This window comes from Phascolarctos cinereus, unplaced genomic scaffold, assembly GCF_003287225.1.
Source record: "Phascolarctos cinereus isolate Bilbo 61053 unplaced genomic scaffold, phaCin_HiC Scaffold_4;HRSCAF=312, whole genome shotgun sequence".
NCBI classification, from domain to species: domain Eukaryota; kingdom Metazoa; phylum Chordata; class Mammalia; order Diprotodontia; family Phascolarctidae; genus Phascolarctos; species Phascolarctos cinereus.
In genome coordinates, this window is record NW_027555847.1 from 320272571 (window position 1) to 320291232 (window position 18662).

The window sequence follows — 18662 nt, forward strand, 5'->3', positions numbered from 1 at the left end:
CCCCTTGCCATCCTATAAAAAACACACTTTAAAGGGAAAAAAAAGAGAGAGAAACTTTAGCAAAACCAATCAATACATCAAAAAAGTCTGAAAATATGTATAGTGTTCAACATTCATGGATCTCTACAAAGGATTAAGAAACATCTTCTCACACTTCTTCTTTGAGGCCAGGCTTTTCTCAGTAATTCTGCAATACTCACTTTGAGTTCTTTAGGGGTTGATATTCTTAAGGTATGCATTGTGTTGTCAATGTGGATATTGTTTTCTTGGCCCTGTTTACTTCACTGTATTAGATTATTTAAATCTTTCATGCTTCTCTGCATTTATCATATTCATCATTTCTTACAGTGCAGTGATATTCCCTTACATTCATACACCACAATTTGTTTAGCCATTCTCCAATCAATGGGCATCTATTCTGTTTGAAGTTCTTTGCTTTCCACAAAAAGTGTCGTTATCAATATTTTGGTATATATGGGAAATTTGTTCTTATCAATTACGGTTAAAGTGTTATGGACGTTTTTAGTCATTTTATTTACTTAATTCCAATCTGCTTTCAAAAATAGTTTATTAATTCACATTTTCACATTAATTCACATGCCCCAGTGTGTTTATCTTTCCACAACCTCTACAATATTGACTCTTCTTATTTGTTTTCCATCTTTAGCAATTAGTTGGGTGAAAGGTAAAACCTAAGAGTTATTTTGATTTGCATTTCTCTTTCTAAAAAACTTTTCATAATAAGTATATAATAGGATAGGATTAGCACAACTGGTCAATACATAGAATAAGTTCAGCATATTACACCGGGGGGGGGCAGGTGGGAAAGTTGGCAGTATATTTATTTTAACATCTTCTCTCTTGAGCCAAACTTGTTTTTGTAATTTTCCAACATTAATTTTTATTGGGGGGGGTGGGGGTAGTAGAGAAGGCTTTTCTTTCTATTTACATTGTTGTAGTCATTGAGTATATTGTTTGTTTGGCTCTGCTTACTTCACATTATGTCAATTTGTATAGATCTTCCTATGCTTCTCTATATTAATCCCACTTAAAGCAAAGCAATACCTCTCAACTGATGGGCTTCTACTTTGTTTCCAATTCTCTACCACAAAAAGTGCTGCTATAAATATTTTGGGATGGGGGCAGCTAGGTCACACAGCGGATAGAGCACTGGCCCTGGAGTCAGGAGGACCTGAGTTCAAATCCAGCCTGAGACATTTAACACTCACTAGCTATGTGGCTCTGGGCAAGTCACTTAACCCCAATTGCCCTCACAAATTAATGAACGAATGAATGAACAAACAGCTGAATGAATGAATAAATAAATAAATATTTTGGTATATGTGGGGGCTTTCTTCTTACCAATGACCTTTTTGAAGTATAAGCCTGATAATGGAATCTCTGAGTCAAAAGGTATGGACACTTTAGCAGTGAGGAGATAGCCAGAATGTAGCATGGAAGTGTGGGCCTAAGCAAGATAAGGTAAAAGTTCACCTTTTAGAGCCCAAGGACCCTGGTTTGGAGGGCCCAAGAATTTACTCCTTAAGGTTTTTCTTACTTAGTTACTTTGGTCCTTGAAAAGCAGACATAGTGAAAGTTCATTTATAAAACATTATGAAGATACAAAATTTGGAGCTATATCATTTCAAGAAATAGTAATTAGTAGTGGAGAGAAAAGAGAATCTAGTGAAAGGCTGGTGTGAGACCCAACTAAGTGAGATCATTCCAAGAGAATTAAGAGATGAAAGTAGAAGGACCCTGGGATCTATAGGGATATGCTAAAATCATAAATGAAGTGGACCCACCACATCTGTATTCTTAATTCCTTAGTACCTAATAAAGTATATGAGGGAATAAAAAAGATATTTTAAGAGGATGAGGAAATCAGGAAAGATGGGTAGAATTGAATAAGTACACAAGGAGAAAATCTATGTTGGAGGTGACAATCTGAAAGGACCAAAAAATCAACTTTAAGGAAGGAGGAAAGACAGAAGGAGGGAGGGGTAGAGAGAGGAAAGAAGAGAAGAAGAGAAAAGAAAGAAGGATCTCCCTCAAATAGAGAAGAAATCAAATTATGACCAAAAAAGGCAATAAGGAAGACATCAGCAACTACTGACTTACATGACATCTTCCACATTTATTTAAAGCAATCTTTATAAGAGAATAGGTAGATTTTAATAAACAGTTTTCTAGAGCAGATCCTATCTTCAACATTCATACAAGTAGTTGAGAGGTGTAGAGACTGGAAGGTCAGGAGGATGCTAAAATATAGGTTAATTATCTTTACAATACATTTGACAAAGTGTTTCATGCTATTCTTTTGGAGAAGACAAATGTAGTCTAAATAATGGAAAAGTTAGATGGATTTAGAACTAGCTGAATAACAAAACCCAAAGAGTATTTATTAACAGTTTTATATCAACTTTAGCAAAAGAACTGAAGTCAAGTATACAATGGATCTGTTCATGATCCTATGGTGTTGTATACTCTATTAGTCAATAAGTAAATAAGCATTTTTTGTTTGTTTGTTTTTTTGAGGCAATGGGGTGAAGCGATTTGCCCAAGGTCACACAGCTAGTAAGTGTCAAGTGTCTGAGGCCGCATTTGAACTCAGGTTTTCCTGAATCCAGGGCCAGTGCTCTATCCACAGCATCATCTAGCTACCCCTCAATAAGCATTTTTTAAAAGCACCTACTATGTGATAGATACTGGCACTGGGGACACAAAATGAGGCAAAAGACAGTCTCTACTCACAAGTTTCCACCCATTATAAATTGAACAGGGGAGATGGTAATCAAACAAATATGTAAAAACGAGCAATATATTTAACAAAAGAGAGGCACAAGAATTAAGAGGGAGTGGGGAAAACTTCCTGTAGAAAATGAGATTTTAGCTTTATTTGGAAAGAAGCCTAAGAAGCAAAGAGGCAGAGATAAAGAAAGAGCATTCCTAGCCCAAAGGGAAGAGATGGAGTGTCTTGTTTGTGGAATAACCAGGTGGCCAGTGTCACAGGATTGATGAGTGTGTGGTGGGGATTATGGTGTAAGAAGACTGGAAAATTAGTAGGGTGCTAGATTATGAAGGGCTTTGAAAGCCAAACAGCATTTTCTAAAAAATCCTGGAAGCTATAGAGAACCACTGGGGTTTCTTGAGAAAAGGTAGGCTCTTGAAAGCAGAGACTGCCTTCCTTTTCTTCTTGTATTCCTAGTGCTTAACACAATGTGGTGCTTTACACATAGTTAAGTACTTGATAAATGTTTTTACTTATTCATTCCTACATTAAAAATTTTATCAATAACTTGAATAAAATCATACATCGTTATACAATTTTTACATGACACCAAGTTAGGATGAATTACTAATATAATGAGTGAAAGAGGTAGGAACCAAAAGGATCTTAGATTGAAACACAGGGCCAAATCAATTAAGATGAAGTTTAAAAAGAGCTCAATGCAGACTTATACTTGGGCTTAAAAAAAAAACCATCAAAAATAAATAGATATATAAATGAAATAAAACAAAATAAACATCACAAGTATAAGATGGGAGTAAGTGGCTGAAAAGTGTTTACTCTGAAAAAGACCTAGGAATTCTAATGGACTGCAAGCTCAAAATGAGGCAATGTTGTGATCATGGTAAACAAAAGATAATCATAAATGCATGAAAAGAAGCATAGTGTCCGAGACTAGGAAGCTAATAGTTCTGCTTGCATACTAGCTGTGAGACCTGTAGGCAAGGCATAAATCTTTCAGTGCTCTAAACAACTGAAACTATAGTTTGTAGAGACAGTGCTGACTTAAATGGAGTTACTTTCCTCATTTGGGAGTTGTATCAGTGAAACCTTTTAGGTCCAATCCTGATCCCCATCATACTCGATATGTCAAGATTCAATGAATGCCATGTATCACAATGACTACATGATCTCTGTGTACATTGCTCTTATTACATTTTTCTGTTTGTAAACCTGTAAATTATTGGTTTCAAAGCAAAACTATTTCTAGTTTTAATGAACATAATTATTTATAATCTTGCTAGTAGTCTACTGTGACAGTTTTAAAGTTGGAGAGCAGAAGCACAATATTTTTAGTAACCAAAAAAGGGAAAAAGTCATTATAGTCTCAATGTAACATAATTCCTAGCTTTAAGGACATTATAGCTTGAACATCAAGAAATTTGAAAGTTATAATAATATTTTTATCAGTAGGTAATTAAACTTAGAGCAAGAATAATTTCCCATTTTATTTCTTCATTTAAAAAAATGAATGTATTGTTTGAAGATATCACAAAGAAATTTGAAAATGATTAACTTAATTCTATCAACAATAACTTGGAACTTGATAAAATCTAAAATATGAAAAAATTTCTAACCGGTAACAAAAGGTGGGATGGAGTCATCATAAGCCTTTCTTGCAGGACAACAAAATCACCTCTAATACAACCAATGTGATACCCAGGGAAAAGAATAATCTCAACAAACATGAGAGAAAATTAGACACTAATTTAACAGGCACAGGATGTCAAGAAAAAAGAAACAAAAAATGGAAGCCCAGCATGCTGGATGACCTAGGAATGGTTGACAAGTAACAGAAAGTCTCTGGGGACTAACCGTAGCAACAAGTGATAGCTAGCATTTCTATATAGCCTATTATTATCTCATTTGATTTTCAAAACAACCACAGGAGGTGGGCACTATTACTCTCAATTTACAGATTTTACAAACTGAGGCAAAGAGAGGTTAAGTAACTTGTTCAAGGTCACACAGTAAGTATCTGAGAGCAGATTTTCCACCTATATTACGGAATTAAAATTAATATCTTTTACCAAAGTTGATCAGCATAGTTTATTTATATGAAACTTTACATTATCATATTTAATCTTCACAACTCTGCAAATTATGATGCCATAAATGTCATACTAAACAAGCGTTCTTAATAGAGTACTGAATGGAAATTTAGAAGAGAATTTCAGAGTGGGAGTTTTATAGATCCTTACCTGCTTTGAGTTTGTTAAATACAATTTGGCTCCTAGATTTAAAATCTGTAGCTTTACAAGATCATCTTCACCAGTGAAGCTTTTAGCCATCTTTCTCAAGACATCAGGAGCAATTTTAGGAACACGTTCACAATTCTCCCCTATTAGCCAAAGAATACTTGCTCTAGCCACAGGAACCTAAAAAAAAAAAGTTGTAATGATGGATTGTTAAAAATGAGGTAGGTGTATTACTCTTAATATTGATACAGAATTAAGTGTGTTAAATAAGTCTCCGCATTCTAGGAATGGGCTCACATTTACATACTGCTGTTACTATTAAACTGTGATTGCCACAATTCATTTCATATTGTCTGGTGTGCGGTTTCTATCACCTTTCTTATTATGTATATAGGGATATGTCTGCCTCTCAGAATTCTATAAGCACAAGTACTATCTTTTCACTGGGGAATGCAAAGGAATTGATATTGCTTATTAGAAAATATATACATTCACATGTACATCTATGCTTAGCTATAGTAAAAATTAAGGACCACTCCTCCAACCTCCAACTCTGTTAGGATCTTTCTATATTGGCATTTTGTTCCCTTGCCACTGTAAAAACTGAATTAGGATTCATCTCTAGAATTTCAAGGAAAATAGTACCTCCATCAGGTAGCTTTTGATACTCTCTTAAAAAAATAATTCAAAGCCAGGCAATATAGAGGAAATTCCTAGTAAGACTTGTGCCCATGCTCATTGGCTGCTCTCTTGTATGCTTATGTAGTTTTCATTGTTCCCTGCTTTCCTTTGCTTTCACCATTAAAATCATTCAAAAAGATCTCCCCCTGCTTCTCCAAATTTCATGTCAAAGATAAGTGCATACTTGGGATGATAAATAAGATTCTTCATATCCCTCTTGTTAGCCAAGCTTCAGTCAACTGAGAAACATTGCATCCTATTTGCTTGTGCCTTTAAACCAATGAGCACAAAGACCCCAAAGTATTATGTAGATTACAAATAGCAACTTATTGCCCACCAGTCTCCATCCTAGAAACCCTCAAAGGAAGGGTTTCTAAAATGAATCAATAATGGAACTTTTCCTGCCTAAAAAGGGAAAACTGGATAACCATTTTTGAGGGAGCTACCTGCCGCATCATTACTCCAAACTGGCTAGAGATATGGAGGTCCATAGCTCATGCCTCCCATTTCCAGGCAGCTATAAAGAATATCCTTTAATCAATTTCTTCAGGACATTTAAGTCTTATGCATGGGTTTTCTTTCCCTTTCCATAGAGCAGACATTGAGCTACTACAGCAAGGCCTCTGCCTACAAATGCTGCCAAACTTAGGAAATGAAATCAATGCCAAAAACTGATCAAGCCTCTTCGTTTTAATACTTTTCAAACTCACGGAGAGAACCCTATTTTAAATGGCTTTAGTAAGCTACTTATATTAAATAAACTAGAATTTTCCTACTGTACTGTCCTCAGGGTCAATGCCTAGGAATGCTTTAGAGATGAAACTTCCCTATGATAAGGTCTGCTTAGTACTTTAATAATTAAATCCCAAGGGATGTGCTCTAAAAGACCACCTTATTGATCACGATTGGGACAGATAACACATAGTGCTACATAGCAAAATTCCAATGTTATCAACGCACAATCCTATCTCTAAAGGATGAGAATTATATATTTATTACATTAGAACAAAAATATCACTTAAAAAAAACATGTTTGGAGATGATGAATATGAAAGGAAATTGTTATATGAATACCAAATAAAAAAGTTTCAAATGTCATCTGAAATTTATTCATGCAATACAATAAAACTGATACAATTACTATACGCTGAAGAGAAAGGGGTTATTTCTAATGTTCCGAAGGCTACACCACATTAAGACCTTACTCCCAATCTATTATTTTAAATTGGGCTAAAGAACAGTAATTGAGTGCTACATTAAATTTTCCAGTATGAAAGCTGTTCAAGTTGCCTGACATACCCAGGCCTCTCTAAATAAGAATATAGGGACAGCTTCTGATTTCTGTTACGCTAGATTTATTTTCTTAATTATTTTCTTATATACTAGCTTTAAAAATTAAAATTCTATGACACAGCACTATCTATACCCCTCACTCTAGATAATTTTCTTCTAAAAATCATCAGTCATATCTAGGTAGCCTCCCTCTCCCAAAAAGGACTCATACAAAAATTCGCAGGTATTTATGAATATGGGAGAATCTGATTCTTTTGTTTTCTGCGAATACTAAATTCTAAATAGAAATGGACATTCCAAACACTCAATGTGTCTAAACATTTACTGAGTAAGTATAAGAAAAAAATATGCAGAATAAAATCTAAGGTTCATGATAACCTGTATCACCATGGAAACTGGTTAATTAAAAAATACAACTTAGTGATATCTGGAGGTATTTTAAAATCAAGGTGGTTATATTCCTATATAAACAGAGCAATACTTTCTGCAACAAGGATCAATGACAATTAGAGAATATTTGAACTGAATGTTTTTTAGAAGAGTAAATCTAATGAGCAGAAGAGAAAATGATGAACATGATAATTCCCTATGATTAGAACTGCTTGCAGACTATTTTCCAAAAGTTTAAGTCTCTCAGTTCTCAAACCACACAGCCCTGAGTATGATATTATGTTCACTATTTTTGTAGAGTTCAAAACCAATGGAAAAAAAAAACAGTAAACAAGAAAAATAGCCACTTTTTACTCTCCACAGTCTTTTCAATCACAGCCTGAATGGGGACCTTGAACTAGAAAAAAAAATACACAGGAAATCATACTTTCATTATGTAGCCCTACTTTGCATTCTCTTCAAAGGCAAACAGGATTGTCAATTACTTTGCCCAGTTCTTTACTCTAAATACCCTGAGCAAGTGGGTAAGTGCACTTTTCAGACCCTGGATGATCAGGCAGTTTCCGTTGCCATTTTAACCCATTAAGTTGCCAGCAGAAAGGAACAATGATGTCTGAACCGCTCACAGCAGTTCCAGAAAGACATCCAAAAGGATATTATAGATCATTTTGTAAGAAGCTCAATTTAAAAGCTATCATGTTTCAACAATATGCTGATTTCACAATGTACTACTCTAAAATAAATCTCACATCCATTTTTATTTATTTAAATTTGTTAAAGTAATCTGTAGGCACATAAACAAACTACAAACAAATAACAAATTAGATCTGATGTTTTTGTACCCGGATCCAATATGCTTTAAAACTTATATCTGGAAATACAAAAAAGTAGCAAGGTAGAGGGGAACTATTGAAACAACAGGCTATTTGTAAAACACCTGGACAAGAAGTACTCCAAGCGCTATTTTAAAGTTACTGAATGGTCTCTTACACAGTAACACCTTTCAAGGACACTTTTATGGTATGAAATCCCCACCTGTGTCATCAAACATGAATTTTATTTAAGGAATTTTCTGATGGTGTACTTTTTATCCCAGAAGAAATCCACTTCAAAGGTGGTATTTACTACAAATGAAAAATGCTCCAAAAAGATGAAAAATTCACAATCAGAACATATAACTGAATGTATTGTTGATAAAAGAATTTTGAATTAGAATTATGTTTTAATGCAAGATTTTAACCACAGAATTTTGCCAAATATCTGCCTAAGAATTGGTCCACAGTAATAACTTAAAATTTCATTTTATAAGCCATTTTAAGGACAAAGAGGAAAATCATAAGACAACATGCTGCCATTAGAGATGTTTCATTTTATTAAGTTTTAGCAATGCCTTTTCGTTTTACATAAGAAAAAATTCTCCTTCCTCTCTCTTATAAATCCCCTTACTCTCCTCCCCCCACCATATTAAGAATCCTGTGTTAGTATTAAGAGAAAATAAAAAAAGAAGCCAAATGCCTGGGAGTGTATACACTGTCAAATTCAATGTCTATTCAATATGGAAGCCAATGCCTATAATCTACTAAGAAGTATGTTTAAGGATCTGTTCTCCGGACTATCACTGATTGTTATAATTCTGTCTGCCTCTGAGTATTAATATTTTTTAAAATTTATATTATTATAGCACTATTTTTATACATATTATTATTACATACATATTATAGTATAGTATATTATTTTTTGCTAATTCTTTTTTTGCATTCTGCATCAGTCCATATCAATCTTCCCATATTTCTCTGACTTTCTTATTCAATATTTATTATGACCCAATATTCTGTGACATTCATATACCACAATCTGTACAATCACTCCAAAATTGAAAGGCACTGACTTTACTGCTAGTTTCTTGTTAGCACTAGTGTTGCTACGAATATTTTGATACATATAGGGTCATTCAGTCCTTCTTGGGGTATATGCCCTGTAGCAGAATCTCTAGTTTAAAATGTAGGTAAGCATATTTTAGTACCTTTTATTTAAGATCTCCAATTTGTTTACACTCAGGAACTCGACATTTTTTGGCAGGCTGAAAAAGCTTGTGGACCCCTTCTTAGACTAAAGTTTTTAAATGCACAAAATAAAATGCACAAAATTACATAGGAACCAATTATAATGAAATAAAGGTGCATTGTTTCCTCATCCAAGTTCACCAAAACCCCTGAAATCTATCCACAGACCCCTTGTGGTTAAGAATCTCTATTCTAGGGGTCATCCTAGGTCTACTTTGTTATAACATTTTAGCCCAATTTACTATAACATTTTAGGTAGTTTCAAAAACAGCTGAGAGGAAAATTATTTTCTGGGTCAATTCTTAAGTTATCCAGAAAATCTATCAGAAATATCCCTCAAAGGGGCAGCTAGGTGGAGCAGTGGATTGAGTATCAGCCCTAGAGTCAGGAGAACCTGAGTTCAAATCCCGGCCTCAGACCAGTGACCCTGGGCAGGTCACTTAACCCTAATTGCCTAAAAGTAAAAAAAAAAAAATCCCTCAAATATTGGCGTTTTCAAATACATAATCAAATAAAGCAAACCTTAAACATTAAGGTGTATGCCGAGAATTAAAGTTACATGGCTAATTAACAACACTTTTCTGAAGGTCTAAGACATAGCATAATACCTAATGGGTAATAATTACCCACTATTATATCTCTCATGGAACCTCAAAAAGTTTTATTTCAAGGTAATTTTAATTTGGGGACGCTCATTAGGAGTAAAGGAATGAACTGAGGCTAGATGTTCCTTTAAAACCTCTATGTTGAAAAGTTGACATGACACCTCTTAGATATGGTGAATGTTAGGGCAGGTAGGCTTGTGTATGGCAGAACATGTCCATCTCTACAAATAATCCCTTCTACTTTTCACAGGAATGGTAGTTACCACCATCACTACCCCCATCAACATACACTTCTTAACATAAAAAATGAGAAGTAATTGCTAGTTAATCTCATTTTTATCTCAGTCCACAAATCTCCCATTTATTTATTATTATTGTGTCGTGTAGTATTGAAGGAAGACCTGACAGCACAGTAAGAACCTTACTCTGTATGGAACTTAGAACAACGCCATGTACATATTCATCTAAATTCATTTTAATTTACAATATAACAGACAAAAGTTGAGGGCAGCTTCTGTTCCTATTAGGGTTTGGGCACTATCTTCTAATTATGGATAAATGTAAAAAAAAGACAAGATATGGTGTGGGGATGATGGACAAAAGGACAAACTGGAAGAGTTTAGAAAATTCCAGAAAATTATAAACCAATTTCTTGAAAATTATAGACCAATTTCTCTAATGAATATAGATGCAAAAATTTTAAACAAAATACTGGCAAGTAGATTGCAGCAACTTATCACAAGAATAATACACTATGACCAGGTAGGATTTATACCAGGAATGCAGGGTTGGTTCAATATTAGGAAAACTATCACCATCATTGAGCATATCAACAACAAAACCAACAGAAACCACATGATCATCTTAACAGATGCGGAAAAAGCTTTTGGTAAAATACAACACCCATTCCTATTAAAAACACTAGAAAGCATAGGTACAAATGGAGTCTTCCTTAAAATAATAAATAGCATATATCTAAAACCTTCAGCAAGCATTATATGTAATGGGGACAGGCTAGATGCATTTCCAATAAGATCGGGGGTGAAACAAGGATGTCCATTATCACCACTGTTATTCAATATTGTACTGGAAACCTTAGCTTTAGCAATAAGAGAAGAAAAAGAAATTGAAGGCATTAGAATAGGCAAAGAAGAAGCAAAGCTATCACTCTTTGCAGATGACATGATGATATACTTAGAGAATCCTAGAGAATCAAGTAAAAAACTACCTGAAATAATAAACAACTTCAGCAAAGTTGCAGGCTATAAAATAAACCCACATAAATCATCAGCATTTCTATATATTACCAACAAAGCCCAACAGCAAGAGACAGAAAGAGAAATCCCATTTAAACTTACTGTAGACATTATAAAATATTTAGGAGTCTACCTTCTGAAACAAACCCAGGAACTCTATGAACACAATTACAAAACACTTTTCACACAAATAAAAGCAGATCTAAATAACTGGAAAAACATCCGTTGCTCATGGGTAGGCCGAGCTAATATAATAAAAATGACAATCCTACCTAAGCTAATTTACTTTTTCAGTGCCATACCAATCAAACTACCAAACAATTATTTTATAGAGTTAGAAAAAAATATAAAGATTCATTTGGAAAAACAAAAGGTCCAGAATATCAAAGGAACTAATGAAAGAAATGCAGGGGAAGGTGGCCTAGCAATTCCAGATTTAAATTGTATTATAAAAGCAATCATCAAACTGCTTGGTACTGGCTAAGAAATAGGGAGGTGGATCAGTGGAACAGGTTAAATATGCAAGACACAATAGTCAATGACTATAGTAATCTATTATTTGATAAACCCAAAGACCCCAGCTTCTGGGACAAGAACCCAATCTTTGAAAAAAACTGCGGGAAAACTGGAAAAGGGTATGGCAGAAACTAGGCATAGACCCAAATCTCACACCATATACCAAAATAAAGTCAAAATGGGTTCAGGACTTGGATATAAAGGCTGATACCATAAGTAAACTGGGAGAACAAGGAATAGTTTACCTATCAGATCTGTGGAGAACAGAAGAATTCATGACCAAACAGGAGATAGAGAACATTATGAAAAGCAAAATGGATAATTTTGATTATAGAAAATTCCAGAAAAAGGCATTGCTTTTGACATATCTAAAATCTCTCAGAATAGCAAACAGCTAAAGTAAACAGGAAAAGCAGCTAGATGGCTCACTGGATAGAGTGCTGGCCTGAAATCAAGAAGACCCAAGTTCAAATCCAATCTCAAAGACTCACTAACTGTGTGACCTTGGGAAAGTCATTTAGCTTTGGTTTGCTTTAACCCGCTGGAGAAGAAAATGGCAAAACACTCCAGTATCTTTGCCAAGAAAACCCCATATGGGGTTACAACTGAACAACAAGAGCAAAAGGGCAATTTGTCATAATTACTTATGTAAATTTGGCCACCAGAACTAGAAGCAAGAATACCATTAGCAACTGAGTGAATCTGTCATCAATGCCTTTTAACAAAAGTTTCTCATACAATCTTCTTCCCTGTTCTTGATAATAGTTAAGTTCACAATTTAAATACTGTTTCAATTTTTTTAAAAGAGGAAAAAAAGAAAATGAGAGGGCTGTATTTAATAACCTTTAAATACTGAAGGACAAATAGAAAAACCTCAACAGAATAAAATGCTGACTTGAAGCAATTAAAATAAATTCTAACACAAACTGTTGGAAAATCTGAGAATTAGATTCAAAAGATCAACTTGCAAAAGTATAAGATGGTAAAGATGTGGCTGAATGTCTCTTTGCTGAAAAAATGTAGGGGTTTTATTGTTCTATTAGCACAGTGAGTACATAACGTGACATAATATGAAAAAAGGCACATGATCTTAGGAGGAATGGAGAGAAATCATATTTGGTTTCAGGAATGTGATAGTCCTTCTATACTCCAACAACATCTGAGTGACTGTCATATCCAAACAGTGGTGACCAGAATGGTAAACAGACTTTGGATCATTACCTCATATGGTAATGTAAGAATGGGTTGAAGGAATAAAGGCTATGTAGAGCAGAAAAGACTAGAGAGAACATGACAGGCATCACCAAGTATCTGAATATTCATAATAGGAGAGAGTAATTGAATAACTTTGATGAACAAAATTAGGAGCAACAGGTGAAAAGTGAAATAGATTTTGGCTTGGAAAAAGGAATAACTTCCTGATCAGGCTGTCCTACTGTGAAATGTGTTGCATTGAGACTAGAACCAAAAGTAGGGATTTTGGTACCTAGGGTATGTGAAAGATTGAAAGGATACTTCTTTTTTTTTTTCCTTTTTTTTGGTTAGGCAATTGGGATTAAGTGACTTGCCCAGGGTCACATAGCTAGTAGGTGTTATGTGTCTGAGACTAGATTTGAACTCATGTCCTCCTGACTTCAAGGCCAGAGCTCTATCCACTGCACCACCTAGCTGCCCCAAAAGGACCCTTCTAAGAAAGAGCATGAGGTTCCTCATTGAGTGGCTCCTGCCACAGGAATAAATACAGTATTGGGCTGGGAAAAAACCTCCTGGCATGCAGAAGTATCACAGGACCTCATCACTGCTACATAGTGGCTTTCACCTTTATTATGTCCTGGGGTAGCTTTGGGGTGATCCATTGCTGGCTAAGCACAATCCTAAAAGGGAAAGGGTAGTTACCCTTCAGCAGCCCAGACCCCTCACTTTCCAAATTCCTGACTGAGGTGAGGTACAGCAAAGTCAGAGAAGGTGTACCAGTGGTCATCTACCATGACGTTGGCATATAGCAGAAGTATACCAGATACATAGCAGAAAGGAATTGGTTCCTGGGAGGATAGTGACAAGGAGGATGCAAAAGGCTATGGTGTGAGCATGATGGACAAAAGGACAAACTGGAAGGAAAATGTGACCCTCCAAGTTGCACTGACAGAAATATTCTTCTCTAGAAGATAAATTAAAAGACCGTTGTGTGGAAAATTAGAAGAGTATTAAGTAACAATGTCTGTAAACAAAGAGAAACAAAATTATTTCCTGAGGCTTTTTCCTAACTTAAGGAAAAAGGCTTGGTCTTCAATCCCAAATCAGTTATGCTTTCATAGTTTATTCTTAAATTGCCAAGCTTATTTTTCAAAAATAATGGAAACAGGAATGAGATCAGTCATTCAAAAAGTTATCAGCCTATGGAGACTAAAGGTACAGTAACTAAGTCTATCAACTGGTGTGACCATCATCAAGTCTCCTAATTTCACTGGGCCTCAGTTTGTCTGTAAAATAAAGGAATCAGGATTGATGACTTCTAAGATCTGTCTTAGCTCTTAATCTATGGTCCTAATCAAAAATCTGAAAGCATCCTGCTCAACAATTCTTATAGCACAATAGTATTCCATTACAACCATATATCACAACTTTTTCATCCATTCCCCAATTGATGGGCATCCCTTCAATTTTCAATTCTTTGCTACCACAAAAAGAGCTGCTATAAATATTTTTGTACAAATAGGTCTTTCTCTCCTTTTTTGGGATCTCTTTGGGATGCTAACCTAGAAATGGTATTGCTGGGTCAAAGGGTATGCACAGTTTTATAGCCTGTCCTTTGGGCATAGTTCCATATTGCTTGCCAGATTGGGTAGATCAGCTCACAATTCCATCAGCAGGGTGCATGACATTCTTTGGAGACTGTGAAGTCACTAAGCTTAAATGACATTAAAAAGGTAGATTTTTTTTTTGAGGAAAAGCTTAGGTCATTAAAAACACTACTGTATTTCCCAATGTCATCTGCAAACAAGAACAAGTGGAAAAATTTCTCCCTTTATGAGGAAGCCCTCTTGTACTTGGACTCTGCTATGGACATCTTTCATGGAAGTGGCAAGCATCTTTGATGAAAATGTTTCCCTGCTTTATACCTTACTTGATATTAAAAACTAGAGGGTTAAACAAAATTATCTCTATTTTCACATTATTCAAAGAATCTTGTATGATTTTAATACATGCACTGGAAAAATACTGTTGATGTATCGACGTTAAGTAAGACTTTTGCTTTAGCAAATCTAATGCTTTTACAGTAAAATGCTAAGCATTATGGGTTCCTTCATTCATTAAGCCTTTCAGTCAGTTGTGTCACTATAAAGATATAGTCTGTAAAACCTACTCCCTAGTAGGTAAGTGATCAAAGAATACGAAAAAACCTATTAAAAAATAAAGCTGCAAACTTAACTACTATATGAAAAATTGCTCCAAATAAGTAAAAATAGAAATAGAAATTTTAAAAACTCTGAAGTTTCCACCTTACACCTAGCAAATTACTAAAGACGTCAAAAGATACAAGTAGTCAATGTTGGAACACCTTCAGAAACACAAGACTACTAATAACAAAATTAGTAGAACTGAGACTTGATCCAAACATTTTAGAAGGTGTTTTGGAATTTTTTTAAAAATATGACATAAATATCATTCCCTTTGACCCTGAGATCTCACTGTTGGGTATAGAACTCAAAGGAGATTAAGTAAAGAAAGTCCCCACATGCTGCAAAATATTCAAAAGGACAAGCTTTGTAATAGCAAAGAACTAAAAACAAAATAGCTAACCATCAACTATACAAACTGTAGGGCATAAGTATAAAACAGTGTTACTGTGCTATAAGAAATGACTGAATAATTCAGGGAAGCATGAGATGAATTACGTGAATTTATTCATAGTGGAGTAAGTAGAAGCAGGAAAACAAACATAACAATGATTACTATTATACAAGCAGAAAGAACAGAAACCAAAACAGAATGCTCTGTAATTACAAAGACCAAGAGTGGCTCTAAAGAAGAACTGAAAAAATGTGGCTATTTCACCGAAGAAGTGGAGGATCTGGGGTATGTGGATTGTTGTACAATCTATCAGACACAGCTGATTATTGTTTGGTTTTACCCAACTTTTTTTCTACTCTTTCTCTTTAAATCTTACTTATAAAGGACAACTTTCTGGGAAGAAGAAGGAAAGTGATATTTTCCCAAAAAATGATTTTAAAACCAAAGACATTAGATCTAAGATGGGTATCTGGTCCTTCTAAATCCCATCAAGGATGCACTCAATGTATCGGTATATTATGTTCATAAATATTTTTTAGACATGCAAAATATCTTCTTAATTTACTTTAAATTTTTTTCCCTAATAATAATGTCTAAGGTTCCACCCTCCATGCCTTTAATACCTTTCCTTTTTTCAAATATCATGAGAATCAATCATTTAAAGTCCTCAAAACTGCTCTAATCCATTTCTAGTGCAACTGTTCTTCTCTTCATTTTCTTCAGGGCCAGTTCCACCTTTTCATAAAGCACACTAGGGACAGTGATGCTAAATTACAAATGTGGTGGCTTCACTGTCATTAATGGACAGAATTTGTTTTTAGAAATCTTTACGGATCCTTCCCATTTCAGTCTTAAATCCTCTCAGGATGATCTGCTTTGGCTGGATTTCTTACCCAGTTTTCAACAAACTTGTTTCTTAATATCTTATGACGAGACTCACAAATCTTTCATGTAGCAAATATTATTATCCCTGACTACCATCTCTTTCTACTTGGAAATGAGATATGTGGCCAAGATCTACTGCTTGGAGAAGCTCCAAAGTTTTGTTTGTCTCTGTTCTATTTTGATTTGCTTATTTCTTATTCTTGATTCATGTATGTTTATCACCTTCCTCTCCTATGTCTACATTTGCACTGAAGTTATTGATGAAACATGAGCTTATTAATGGGGGTATTCCCCTTAATAGAACTGTTAGCAATTTAACCCTGCCTTCTCATCCTTTGTGACTCTTGTCCATGTCTTCTCATAAAACTTCCAGAGGGAGTCTGACCCCTTGTGTTAAGTGTCTTAATAGTTGCTGGTTATCAGTAAAGTATACAAGCTATTTGTTCATTGCTACTTCTTTATAGTTGCTGTTATGACCAACCCAACTCTTTTTCTGATCAAACAATTCATACCACTTTTTCTGCACAACTACTCAGAGATAAGGGGTTACATCCTTTTTATATCCAGTCTAAAGTATGTGCTAATTTAACATGGACTGTCTTATCATATTCTTCACAGAATTATTTAACATGGATTAATTCATCATATTCTTCACTCCTCACCATCCTCTGCAACAGACGTTAGCACATAAACTGCAATTATTTTCATGACTGTCTTTTTTTTAACAAATGCTTATCATGAGCATTGAAAACAAGACCAAATTGTCTCATAAAATGACAATTCTTTCTTAAAATCAGTTCCAATAACTCTTTTATTTGCTTCTACAAAGAGAACCTGTGCAACTTTCTTCCATTGACTGCAATATCTTTTAGTTTATAAGGAGAAATGTCAAGGTTGACATTCTCTTAAATATATATGATTTCCCCCATCCAGTCAATAAACATTTACTGACTACTTACCATACTGTCCTGCAGTAGCATGCCATATAGATGCATTTTATTGAGTACCTGGTCTTTTTGAGGATTTGAAAGATTCATTTTCTCTTCATTAGATTTTTTTCTTTTAAAGAAATAGAAATGTTTTGTATGTTTGTACATGTATAACCTATATCAAATTGCTTACTACCTCAGGGAGTGAGAAAGAATTTGGAACTCAAAATTAAAAAAAAAAAACCAAATGTTAAAAGTTCTTTTTACACGTAATCAGGAAAAATAAAATATCATTCATAAAAAATAAAAAATAAATGTAAATTGAAGGACACTTTGAATTCACAGTGTGATTGGCTAAAGAAACATCCACTATCAATACTAATTCTGGAAAGAACCACCTGCTAAAAAATTTCCTGGTCAATTTTCAGCATAATGCTCTTATAAACTTTGCAATTATAAACTTTATAACATCTGGTTAAGCTCTATAAAACTATGAGCACACAAATAATACAATCTGGCTGCAGAGAGTGGAAAAGAGAAATTTAAAAAAAGGGGACAAGTAGAAAAGAATGGAAACTCTAAGTGCACTGTCCAAGCTTTTAAGGGAATAGAACATACAGACTCTTCTTCCAGCCTGGCCTAAGAATGTTCAAAACCTCACAGGGATCTTATGATTTTAGAGTTGTTATAAACTAGAAAGACTCAAATGAAGAACTTTAGGCCCAAGGAGCTTAGCTGACTTGCTCGAGGTCACTGAGGTCAAAAGTGTCAGAGCAAAAATGCAAATCCAGTTCTTCTGACCCAATTGGATGTTTCAACTAGATGATGTCAAAACTTTCTCAACAATATACTTCTCTCTTGAAAAGGGAAGAGTCAAAGAAACATACATGATCTTATTTAGGAATCCTTAAAAGGAAAATGAAATCTAAACTCTTCTACATCTTTAGTATCAGCTTAATTTTGCTACAGAAAATTTTTCATGGGCAAAAATTAAACTAAAGCCAAACTGTAAGATGCTGACTGTGATTTCTCTTTTTGTTTTTCTCTCTTACTGAGATAATTTGTTTGCTTTTAAATAGATATGTTAGTGTAGAAAGAACCTATCTAGGTCTCAAGGTTAAAGATAAATTATGGGGCGGGGCAGGGGAGAATGATTCATAAGCAGTGGATCAGGACGATGACAAACTTGTGTTCTTAAAAATGATAACTGAAGAAATTGAAATCTATGGCACTATGGAGGAGTCTTAAAAAGGGCAGAGCATT

At 34.6% G+C, this 18662-nt stretch overlaps 1 protein-coding gene across 1 annotated transcript in view; it reads right to left on the reverse strand.

The window, feature by feature from the left end:
• AP3B1 (adaptor related protein complex 3 subunit beta 1) overlaps window positions 1–18662 on the reverse strand; it is a 327381-nt gene that overhangs the window by 136614 nt on the left and 172105 nt on the right. The window contains exon 15 of the mRNA XM_078153162.1: window positions 4993–5169. Within this exon, the coding sequence (XP_078009288.1) occupies window positions 4993–5169 (177 nt within the window). The remainder of the gene's footprint in view (window positions 1–4992; window positions 5170–18662) is intronic.